The sequence below is a fragment of the Puccinia triticina genome, chromosome 18A, assembly GCF_026914185.1.
Source record: "Puccinia triticina chromosome 18A, complete sequence".
Lineage (NCBI taxonomy): Eukaryota > Fungi > Basidiomycota > Pucciniomycetes > Pucciniales > Pucciniaceae > Puccinia > Puccinia triticina.
This window is the reverse complement of record NC_070575.1, coordinates 3178297-3191121: the sequence shown is the minus strand read 5'-3', so window position 1 is coordinate 3191121 and position 12825 is coordinate 3178297. Positions and strand designations below refer to the sequence as shown.

Sequence of the window (12825 nt, the reverse complement as noted above, 5' to 3'; positions counted from 1 at the left end):
TTTTAAGTCTAGAATGTTTTTATATCGAATGAAGTGGTAATTAAATCTTGTTTGGTGTTTAATTACATGTGTACAAGACATATAACACATGTAGTATTGCTATTGGGGCGTATTCTGGCCCATTCTCACTTACTAGTAGCCCGGGCGCAGTGGTTACGGGCCAGTTCATGCAATATGCATATATGTACACCTTGCGCGCGGGCTTGAGCTCTAGGCAACAGAGCACGCGGGCTTGGGTGCGCCACGCAACAAATAAAGCCATCTTTTAAACTATACACAACACCTCAGTTACGTCACTAAAACTGGGTGTAAACATATGTACTTATATAAATATATGCATACGAGTGCATTCACGTGGGGCGTGATGCTCTTGCTTAAACTTTGAAGTTAGTTTACACAAGGAAGGGATAATAATTAAGGGTACGTGTAAGTGAGGTACCCTAGGTTATTTTACCCGTAGCATCAGAATCTTCTATAATATTTTACTTATTGATTACACAAAGCTAAGTAATCAATTATTTACATATGTATTTAATGTTTTGGGTAGTTTTACATATGTAAGAGTAATAATGTCTCTTTCATATGTAAAACTACTTTTTATATTTCCATTTGTATCTTGTCACGGTGGCTCTGACATAGTAGCCAGCTGACATACAGAGTCTTGCTTCAAAAAATTTCTGGGAAGGTTTGGGATCCAGCCTTTTTCCAGGATGGCAGGAGGTTTTCCAGTGGTTGAATGTATGCTGGTGCAATATGCTAGCTCAAGGATTGGTAGAAGTGAAACCCAGTCATGAGTGTAACCATCATTGTCTTTGAATTCTAGACCATATGCACAAAACCTCCTGATCATAGCTTCAAGTGTTTGAATCATCCTTTCAGCTAATTCATCAGTCTGAGGGTGGTAAGCAGTGGAGAAGGAGAGTTTTGTTCCTAGCATACTATGTAAACCAGTCCAGAATTCAGATGTGATCTTAGGATCTCTATCAGAGATGATGATTCTGGGGATGCCAGTTCTAGGCATTACTCTGTTCCAAAACAGTATGGCAGTGTCCATGGCAGAGTCATCCTTGAAGCAGGGTACAAATATTGGGGTCTTAGATTATCTTTCCACTATCACCAGACAAGCATTGAAGCCAGCAGCTCCTCCAGGGGATAAGGAAGTTACTAAATCCATGTTAATAACATCCCATGGCTTTGAAGGTTCTTCAATTCTCATGAGCAGTCCAAATCTCTTGCCTGTAGCTTTATTTGCTTTCTGGAATCTATCCCAGGAAGAGCAGTATTCACCAGTTTTTTGTCTCCAGTTAGCCCATCAAGCAGTATCAGCTACTTTTTCTAAAGTCCTATCTTCAGAAAGATGACCAGAGTAGACACTGTCATGGCATTCATGTAAGATGGTGTTGATACTTTCTTTGTCAGCTAGGACTAGGACAGAGTTGTGTTTCTCTCTGAATTAGATGAGGCCATCAAATATAGAGAATCTTCCTTCATCATATAGCTTTCTCCAAGGATCTTGTAAAGAAATTTTCAGCTGGGCATCTTTAGCATCTTTCAACAAAAGTTCAGACAATATGGTATTGTTCTTGTCCAGCTTGTAGCCTTCTCTCACTGAGTCAAAGAACTCATTCTTGAAAGTGGAGACATGTATGCCTATGATGAGGAATCTATCGTCATCTTTGTCTTCTGGGTCATAAGTGTCAAGACTCAGGGTTCGTCCCAGGTCAAAGAAAGCGCAAGGAGCAAAACCCTAACCCCGCAAGGGGGAATGGTGAGTCCGCGCATTCCCTAGGTCCATGCATATGCATGCGGCTCCCAGACAGGAGGAGTAAGCAAGAGCTGAAACCTTGTACCTCTACTCTTAGACACGTCGACAGCAGACGGAGTGCCAAAACGACCCAAGCCAACCCAAACACCTTCAAGGTAAGTAGGAACGCTGGGATTGTTATAGCTAGGACAGCGAGGCTGACAGGATCCTTATCCTTGATACAGCACGCCAGCCTCTGACGCCCATCTAGACCTAACCGGTTCCAGCCTCAGCAGAAGGATCACCAGCCCATCGAGAGAAGGTGAGTCCTGCGCTGCAGTGCCTTATAATAGCACCTAGATGCTAACTGTCGGAATACTTATTATGCAGATATCAGCAGCGCTCAAAGCCTCGCAGCTCGGTTAGGCAAGTGTTAAGCGCTCCACCTACCGAGTCCTTGTAAGAGATCCTTTCTCTCCTAATATCTTCTCATCAGGAAGACTCAGCACTGACGCCGAGCGCAGTTGCCTCTCCTAGACGCAATTGTCCTTGTCGCCTCTGCGCGCCTCTAGCTGCTTAGCAGTTATTTCATTTCATCTTTATATCAGTATTGCTCCTTTAGAGTCGGCCACCTATCCACTCTTAGGTAAACCATTGTTTTCCTTTCTTTTCTCTCATCTCTGTACTTGACAGATAGACCAATTTCTTACAAGCAATAAACTCTTAGTATTGTGAATTCTCTTAATAAGCAGGGTTACTAGGATCATTTGGCAAAGCCCATCTGCTCAGTCCATCAGCATTCTTGTTAATATTCCCATCTCTGTGGATTATGGTCATATTGCCTTTGTATTCCTGAATAGCAATCTGCCACCTGAGCATATGTCTGTTGGGAGTCTTCATGTTAAGCAGTGATCTCAAAGCTGTGCACAAGGCTGAAACGCTGCGCTGCGCTACACAAAAGCGGTCTTTTAGCGCAGCGCAGCGGGGAACCGCTGCGCGGTCAGCCCAAAAAGCGGTAGCGCAGATCCAGTCCCGCTGCGCTACAGCTGAAAATAGCGGGGGCCCGCTTTTTTCCCGACCCAAAAAGCGGTAGCGCAGCGGACAGGGCCACTCCTTTCAGCGCCGCGCAGCGGCCACCAAAACAGCTGCGCTTTGCGCTGCGCTGCACTTTTTTGGCTGGCAGCGGGGGAGCGCTACGCGGCCAGGTCAAAAAGCGGTAGCGCAGCAATGGTTCCGCTGCGCTACCGCTGAAAGTAGCGGGTCCCCGCTTCTTGCCAGACCCAAAAAGCGGTAGCGCAGCGGGCGGGGCCGCTACTTTCAGCGCAGCGCAGCGGCCACCAAAACCGCTGCGCTTCACACTGCGCTGCGCTTTTTGAAGCGCAGCGCTTTCACCCTTGCTGTGCAATCTGTTACAACATGAAAGACACTGCCATCCAAGTAGTAATGGAGTTTTTCCAGGGCCCAGACCAGACATAAGCATTCAAGTTGACTAGCACCATATCTTTTTTCACTGTCCTTGATCAGTTGTCTGGAGATGAAAACAATGGGCCCTTCTTTTCTTACTCCATCAATGACTTAGACTTGATGTAAAGCAGCACCTAGACCAGTCATGCTAGCATCTACATATAGTGTGAAGGGGTGGGCCCAGTCAAGAAACAGTAGCAATGGAGCTGTAGTCAGTTTCTCTTTTAACAAGTTGTAGGCTACTATCCTATGATGAGTCATCTCATGTATGACATCAATTCTTGTCAGCTCAGTTAGAGGTTTTGCTATCTCTGCAAACTTCTCAATGTGTTGTCTGTAGTAGCCAGCAAAACCAAGAAAGGATTGCATTTCTTTCCTACTACTAGGCACAGGCTTTTGGAGGACAGCAGCTACTTTATTCTGATCTATTCTTATGGCAATGCCAGAGACAATATGGCCTAGAGCTTTGATCTGATCAAATCCAAAATTGCACTTCTTCAGGGAGATTTTCATATTCATGTTGATGACAACTTTCAGTATCCTGTCTATCCTATTGAGGTGTTCCTCCCAAGTGTTGGACATAATGATAATATCATCAATGACGTAGATAATGACCCACTTCTCATCAATTTCTTTTCTGAACTCAATGTCCATCATTCTCTGGAAATGAGAGGGGGCATTCTTGATCCCAAAAGGCATTCTCAGGTATTCATAGATTCCTTTGTGCATAATAATCCTGAGTAGATGTCTAGAATCTTCTGCAATGACATTCTGGTGAAAACCTTTGAGTACATCCATACTGGTCAGATACTTAGCTTTAGACAGGTTGTTCAGAGTCTCACTGATCTTGGGAATGGGATACCTGTCTGAAGCAGTATAGGAATTCAAAGCTCTGAAGTCTCCTACCATTCTGGACTTTCCATTGTGCCAGGCAATGCTTAAAGGGGTAGTGATCTCAACTACCTCATTATGACCAACTTTCCTTAGAACATTCAGGTTTACTAGCTCTTCAATATGTTGCTCAAGAGCTTCTCTTCTTTTGGGGCTGGCAGGATAAGGAGGTCTTCTGAGGAGGAGGTTAGGGTCTCTCAGTTGTCAACTTGACCTCTAATGGCACCAAGGGGCTGGTTGGTGTTGGAGAAGGCAAGGTTGTTATTGTAGAGGACTTTAAACAGCTTCTCCTTTTGCTCAATAGTTAACTTATCACTGAACTTGGCTTCACAGAGTTCTTCCATAATAAATTTCTGTAGTTGAGGATGGGACTTCTTTACAGAAGAAATTTCATTGGAAGGACTCATTTTCTCCAGATGATGAGACTTAAAGCTGAATTTCTTCCTCTTGTTCTCATTTCCAATGGTAAAGAATCTCTCTTTGCTGTTTGTGATGTCAAAGCCATAAAGAGACATGTAATCATTTCCAAGGATAAGGTAGTTTATTCTTGCATTTTTCATAACTACAAATTCTGCTAGAATTCTGATGGAACCTTTAGTGTGACAAAAAATCAAAGCCATTTCCATTATGCCCATTGGCTGTAATTGGTCACTACAGCTGTGAAATTTAGCATGGTTGATTGGCATGAGCTTGTTTTCCCATTCTGGTATTATAGAATCCAGCAATTTGTTGCTGATGATTGAGCAAGAAGCTCCACTATCAAGAAGACATGAGTGTTCTCTGGATTCAATGAGGACAGTAGTGAGATTTGCTTTTCCAGTAAGATGAGCTTTTCCTCTATCAGGTTTACATTTCATCAGTCTAGCATCCTCTATGTGGGAAGACTGGCAGGATTTGTCCCAGGTCTGAGGTTGATGAGTTTCAGCTTGAATTTCAGCAATGGAGAAGTCTTGGTTTATCTCACACTCTACAGCATGTGCTCCAAAATCAAAATCAACTAAGGGATCATAATTGGCACCATTTCCATTGTCCATGGAAAGAATCATGTGATTGGTTCTATGATTCTCTTCCTCTTCATCTAGTTCTGATTCAGACTTATGTGGTTCACCTCGATCTTCTCCATTGTCACTCTTGGGATCATCATCATCATCCATTCCTACATTATTGATTCTGTTCTTCTTCTTAGGGCATTCCCTGGAGAAGTGGCCAGTTTGTTTGCAGAAATGACATATAAGTTTTTCTTTCTCAGGGGCAGAGAAAGGATTCCTTTTGGTAGAGGAGTCAGTTGGCTTATCAGTTTTCTCAGGGGCAGTATTGTTTCTCCATTGGGATCTGTTAGGAGTGTTATAATTGTTTGTCACAGGCTTGTTCCTTTTCATGACTCTGTCTATGACTTCTTCAGCAATTATAACCATATCCTCAAAACTCATCTCAGTAGCATCTCTTTTGTATCTGCTTTTAACAGCATGCTCAAGGTTTGGAGGGCATTGCTTCAAGATTTTCTCACAAATAAGATACTCGCTGAGTTCAGGTTGATAAGCCTTCAGTCTTTCTTTCTGATTACCAAACCATTTATGGATTTTCCTCCCATAATAGGCAAAGTGATCATTCTCAAACTCTTGTTGCATTTTCCATTTCCAGTTCTCAGTGCCAAACTTGTTTCTGATGGCATTCTTCCACCAAGCCCAAGATTTGTTTCCATACTGGTCTCTGATGCCTAGGTACCAATTCCTTGCAGTGTCAGTCAACAAGATTGTTAATCTACTGATTATCATGTTATCTAACATCAAGTAGTCTCTGACCAGGATATCAGTGTTTTCAATCCAAATTTCATGATTGTAAGGCAATTCTCCAGAGAATTTCTCCCAGTCTCCATTCTTGGGGATACCTTTCCACAATTCCTTCCTCATTTCAAAGTCTATTGCTCCATGATCAATGTAGGGGAATTCTTCTTGGGCCTTTGCATCAGGAGTATTGCTTGCAGGCTTGGGAAATTTATCTCTTGGTGGTCTCTGAGGTTCAGGAGTAGGAACAGGAAGAGGGGCTCTGTGTTCCTGTTGTTGCTCATGGTGGACATTCTGAAAGGGATTATTGTATAAGAGATGAGGGGGTTGGTCTCTGTCATCTGGTATTATCAACAAATCCAGCTTTGAGCTCACAGAGTTTACTACAGAAGATATGTCACTGAATCTCCTCTTAGATTGTTCAAATCTGTTGTGCTCATTGGCATGAAGGTCATTGATCATCTGATTACCAATGGATGAAAGATTGTTGCTCACTTTCCCTTCAAAATCTTTCACATTTTGACCAATTGTATCCATGTTAGAATGACATTGGGATTCATTTACCAGAATTAAATCTTGAACTGTCTCAAACTTCTCATCTATGTGTTTCTTCAGTTGTTCTAACACATTGTTATTCACTGTGGACTTCTCCCTGGCACTTTCACCTATGTTGTTCAGGATTTGGTCAAGAAAAAAGGGAATGAATTCATTTTTAAACAGATCAAGAATGGAATGATTCAGGACATCTTTGAAATTGCTGACACAAGATTCAAGAAGGGTACCAGGAATGGTTTCAACAGTACCAGATAATTCAGAGAGAAATTTAGAGAACAAGACTTGTAATTTTTCTTCTAGAAACAAAGGATGATTTCTAGACATTTCAGTGTTCAGATTATTGAGGAAAAATTCTCTATTTGAAGGATCAGAGAGATTGTCAACATCTAAACTAAGGCCTAGTGGGGAATCACTACTTAAAGAACTTTTAGGCAAAGATTCATCTAATAAGGCCCTCTCCCTCTGGCTCTCCCGCGTCAATAGCCTCTCCTCACTCCTTGTGTGGCTCTCATCAGGTATCCTCCTATTTCTAGAACTCTCTGAGTGTCGTCCTGGGGGCGTCTCCACTTCCTTCCTGATCCTCTCCAGTTGTTTTGAGGATGTGGGGGGTTGTGGCCTGCGAATTCTTGCGGCATTTGAGGATAAAGGTGTGGATTGTAGCCGCCAGTTTGATATTGCGGGCTGGGGCGGAATAACTGAACCACCTCTTGCGGTATAGAAGCTGGTGGCAACCTCACTTGGAGCGTCTGCGGCTGTGGCGGCGGCGGCAAGGGAGTTTCTTGGTAGTTCTGATTCTCTGGGCGCAGTTGAGGTTGCGGCTGTGGACAAGATTCTGGAAGATTGGAAGGGATAGGAGCCTGGAACTCCTGCGCCAAGGCTCTGTGCTGAAAACCCGTAGGCTCTGGAGTCGGCGTGACTAGCAACGGCTGTCGGCTGGCATGCGGTATCATTGCTAGCTGCAAAGGAGTTCGGATTTGTAGCGCGGTTGAGTTTGGCGGCACATTGCCGTTGTTCTGATGCGTCAGAGAGATTTCTAGATTGTTGAGTTCCTCTCTGGGGATCCAATCCTGACACAGATGTATCCTGTCGTTCCTGCCAACTAGATCTATGATCATTTCCTGGGTCATTGAGGCTTGGGAGAGGAGATGTAACCCCCCCTTGGGGGTGTCACAAGAAGGATCCCAGGATCCCAAACTGACCGGAACTTAGTCCAGCCATTCCCCCGCCCCTCCTAGCTCAGCAGAGATGTTCCTTCCATCTCTCCTGAGCTAGGTGAGTCTGTCCAGTTTCCTCCTTCTCCCTCTTCCTTTCTCCTCCTTCCCAGAACCATTTTAGATAGTCTGACAGAGATGTTCCTTCCATCTCTCCTGAGCTAGGTTTCTGTAATCCACACCATCGTTGGTTCTAGAAAGCTCTCAAGGCTCAGCCTTTCCTTTTCCCAGTGCCAGTTTCCCTCCAGTGAAGAGCCCCCTATTGTTGGCTCTTACAGGAGACACCTCATAGTTAATATGTTCTGCGCTTCTCTGGCGCGGACAAAAAGGTCAAATTGTTTGTTGAACATACTGATGAGGCTGGATAGCTCCTCCTCTTCCGGGATAATGTCCATAGGTCCTGAGGACGCTTCCCGTCAAGGGCGCTGAGTGTACGGAAGGAGGGCTAGATTGGGCGGCACCGTGGGTCTCATGCCCTCTGGGTTGATAGGCTGGGAGGGCGGCTGACTCGTCTGAGGAGGGTTCACCGTCAAATCTATTTGTTCCCTGTTGATAGGCCGTGGGACCGGTGTGGATCTGCTCAACGCTAGAGCTATAGACGTCTCTCTCGGCTGGTATAGAGCCGGAGGGATCCCGGTATCTGGGGGGAGTGGCTCCTCTTCCGGAAGCTTGAGGAAGTCCTCTTGCAGTTCCGGCAAGGCTGCTTCTAGCCCTTTGAAGCCGTTCTTCGGTGGCTGGGCTGAGGCGGTAGCGGTGGCGCAGTTCTTCTGAGAGGTCTCTGCCATTTCTAAGGTGGGGAGGCATTGTGATAAAGAGTAAGAATAAGAGTAATTTAAGCAGAAAAGAGAGATTTTAAGAATTATTTTAGGGTTAAATACTTTGGGACTTAGGTTTTGAAGATAACCTTTTGCTTTTACGCGTAGTAAAAGACAATTTTTTCTTATTTTCCTTTGCGCTTGGCTTCGCTGAGGAGTTAGAAGTCCACTCGGCTATATTAACAGGAGCTAAGGTCCTGTTTCAATGATTTTTCGGCGCTTTTGCTGTAGCAATAGGCGTCCACGCGGTGCTACTGATCAAATTGCCGTTACACGGATTTGCTATTATTTTGTCGTTGTAGTTTTCTTCTTTGGCGCTAGTCTACGCCGTCAAGAATTTTTTTGCGGTCAACTGCGGTAATTGTAGATAAGAAGCAGGAAAATCTTTTGAGCTCACTCCGTTTTTCGCTATCTCTTCTTGATCCGAAGATATATTAGAGGGTTCTGGGGAGGATAAGTCTGACGAAGGGATAAATAGCGGCGCAGAGGAGTCGCAATTCTGCACTTTCACAAGTACACAAGACATAAATTTTTTTTCAAGGGTTCAGTTAGGAAATTTATCAATATAAAAGCAATTTTAAATAGTTTTGAAAAAAATTTAGCGTTAGCAGGATATGTAGAAAAAAATTTTAAAGTTATTTTTCAAATTTTACTAGTTTTTTGTTTGATTTAGTCAGGATGATCAGTCCTTTGGCTTTATAGCAGTCTAGAATTATGAAAAGGTGAGTAATTTTCCCAATGAGGCCCCCAACTGTGAGCCTGAGTCTCTATAGTGACAGCAGTACACAAGAAATAGGGGGGCAATAGTTGGATTTCTTGGGATAAAGAAAATACAACTATAAGAGAAAAAGAGAAAGAGAGAGAGAAACAGAGCAGGATCAAGATAAAGGGAAGTACTAGGATAATCTAGTGGGAATGCACGTCCACTGGCAATGCTACTCTTCAGAAGAGTGCTGCTAATCTGTGCTAGAAAAGCTACAGCTTCCTCTCAGGAGGGTATCTGGATTAGATAAGTTTAATCCAGCCACAATTTTTTAGCTTCCTTCTGGATAGTCTAGGTTCTTAAAGGGAAACCTGAGGAACAGCCCTGTAACCTAGATTTGAGGCAAAGGCCAAATGATAATAAGGGACAGCCCTGTGATCAAGAGTGAGGCAAAGGCCAGTAGATTTGGAGGGACAGCCCTATGATCAAGAAGAAGACAAAACCAGCAGAAAGAGCAGATCAAGCAAGACACAGAGTTGTACCTCTGAGATAAACAAGGTTCAGTGAAAGAGGTTACTTACTGTCAATATCCTAGGCGCCTGTGACGGTAGGTATACTGGAAGTGTTGTAAACTCTTTGGTGGTGATCATGGGGTTATCTGGGTGGTGGTTCTGGTGTGCTGAAGTCTGTTGATCTGCCTCAGGCAAGGGGTATCCTGACTAAGAAAATTTTCACAGTTTGCTTATGTAATTTACATATGTACATGTGGTTTGGCGCGCCTGGTAGCGCTGACACGTCACAACTGTGCAAGTGTGCCACAATTCAATAACTCAAGGAAGGAATATAGTTACAAGGAATTGATAAGTTGTAACTAGGGTTAAAACTGCATGAGGAAACAGAATATATGAAGTCAAAACAATGTTATCTCTTAAGATGAAAAAGATATAAAGTGGTTTATATGTAACAAATGTAGAACAGGCAGCTTTTAGGTCAGCTGTGATGACTCTAAGGCTGACAAATCAGCTTGGACAGGACCAGAGCTGAAAATCAGCTAGGCTAGGGCCAAAGCTGAGCATCAGCTGAGCCATGGACAAGGCTGAGCATCAGCTGTGCCAGGGCCAAAGATGATCATCAGGTGGCCAGTTCCAAAGCTGAGAATCAGCTGGGCCAGGGGAAAAGCTGAGCATCAGCTGAGCCAGGTTAAAAGCTAAGCATCAGCTGGGCCAGGGCCAAAGCTGAGCATCATCTGGTTTTTTCACATTGAGTGCTTTGATCCTGAAACCTATCATGTGAGCCCCAGATGTGCTGAGAGGAGCAGCATTGGAGCAGTGTTGGAGCTGAAAACAAAGCTGTTTCATTTCACTTGCCATCAAGTGAATAATTTTTTTTCTGGTGTTGGTGGTCATTATCCTACTAAGCCCTCTGCGCACCCCTTATACATCATTGTACAATGGAACACTATTGCTAATAATTTCATAGCACAAAATATATGCATCATGGAAAGATTCCTGAAAGTTTTGAACTGTTTGGGTGTGGAACAAAAAAGTTATATGGTTGGCGGTCATTTTCCTACTAAGCCCTACGCGCACCCCTTATATGTCATTCTACAAGGGAAAAATGTTGCTAATAATTTGATAGCACAAACTATATGAATTATGGAAAGATTTCTGAAAGTTTTGGACTTTTTGGGTGTGTAACAAAAAACTTATATGGCTGGCGGTCATTTTCCTACTAAGCCCAACACGCACCCCTTATATCCCATGTTCTGATGACACACTATTGCTAAGAAATTCAGGGGGTATAATTTATGCAGAAATCTCTGTGCTCTCAAATTTTCATGTCTCTAGTACGTGGAAAAAAAAAGTTATACATGTTAAAAATAGGGGGTTACTAAACGTACCTGGGTATTTCCGCGTTTGTACCCGGTTTTTGCTTTCCGCGTACGTACCCGGTTTTTTTCTATTCATTTCTACGCGACGCAAATAGGCTTAAAATTCATCTAAAATCCTGAAAAGAATTGTGACACATTCAAAATTCCAAAAAAGCAACTTTAAATGATTTAATTAATTTTTTGCATACCCCCTTTTCCCCAGTGTGTACTAAGGGAATATCTTTTTTGTTACATGTACCAGGGTTCCAAAAAATTGAGGGAACATTTAAACATGCACTAGAGGCCAAGGCGGCTTTGCCGCTGCAGATCTTATGTTTAGTTCCTTCAGTCCTGTTTTGAATCCCCCCTTCTAGCCAGATTTCACAGCTCACATTCTTGCCCATGCCTACCTGAAATCTCTCACAAAGACTTCCCATTATTTCTTTAGACAACTCCTTTGGTTTTCCTCCCTGGGGAAAGCCCTCCTCTCCACCCACCTACTTAAACCAAGTTCAATAAAAATAAAAGTCTCCATTTAGGCTCTTGATGTCTTTTAATCCTTTTAGATTAGTCTCTGGGAACTTCCTACTGTCATCAACTCTTAATCTACAAGTAGTTTTCATCCAGCTATGCATGACATGAGGGCTCATCAGGATTAAATTATGTGTTGGTAGCTTATTTTTTCTCAGCTGCTGAGATATGCATATTCCAACTTCACATAAAGTTTTGCTGGTTTGCAGAAAATTCATGCTTTATCCTGAATGCTATCCTCTTAAGTAAGTTGTGCTAAATTAAATAACAGTAGTTCTTAAACTACCAAGAGACTTGTAATTTTTCTTTATGATTCACAGGCTATTGATTTATATTTATTCTATTTCATTTTCTTAAATGTTGATATTTGATAGCTATGGATGATGGGCTTGTGCTGCAATTCTTTGGCATTGCTGCAAGGTGGGGGGTGATCACAGAGGGAAGGGAGAGAGAAGCGGGGGCTGGCTTTGGGGGCCCAACCGGGAGAGGGGCTTGCTCGCCAAGAGGAGTCATTGAGAGATTGGCAAGAGGCCAACCCAACGGAAGATAGACGGAAGCCAAGAGATGGTGACGTGTCTCCTTGCGCTGCGGCTTTTGACGGTCCCCGTCCACAAAATTGAACAGCCGGTCGCGTACCAGCGGCAGCAGCAACAGCAGGCGGCGGCTGATGTGGGGGCGATGGGGGAAAACGAGCCGGGCGCGGACGGGGCGCCCCAGAGGTTGACAACCATAACCGCTGAGCAATGGCTCCCTCCGGCCGCCTTGCTGTCCTTGCTCGGCCCTATCGTCCTCCTCCGCGCCGCCGAAGGCCTCTTCTCTACCGGTCTATTTCTTCTCCAACCCTCTTCCCCCCCAGGCGGGGAACCAAGGTAACCAACCCAAGTACACTCTTGGGGGCGGGGCTGGGGTGTTACACAACCTTGTTTTGTATGTATGTGCATGTTGCACGTTTGAGGTCGCCGTCGTCTGAAACAATGACGGGTGGTTGTTTGCAGGCAGATAGGGGCATATGAGGAGATCATGCCAATCCCCCATCATATCGCCCCTTGACCGGCAAGAGGTCGCAACCCAACAAGCAACTCGGCCTGACGCCCCCTTGAGGCGCCAAGCGGCAAACCAGGCCGGCAGGCAACATGCGGACGCCCGCTTGCTGCGGGTCCCAGCCGGCGTCAGGATGAGCTGTGCAATTGGCTGCCAACCCCAGTTCGCGGCACAGCCTGACGCCAGCTCAACTGTGACGCATGGCTGGCCACCCGG

At 44.3% G+C, this 12825-nt stretch overlaps 1 protein-coding gene across 1 annotated transcript; it reads left to right on the top strand.

Moving 5' to 3' along the window:
* Nucleotides 1–12132: 12132 nt before the first annotated feature.
* Nucleotides 12133–12441, top strand: PtA15_18A348 (uncharacterized protein; the record flags this gene model as incomplete). The annotated part of the gene is made up of 1 exon (XM_053164877.1): nt 12133–12441. One exon carries the CDS (start codon nt 12133–12135, stop codon nt 12439–12441), a length of 309 nt encoding a protein of 102 aa, XP_053028843.1.
* Nucleotides 12442–12825: the final 384 nt, after the last annotated feature.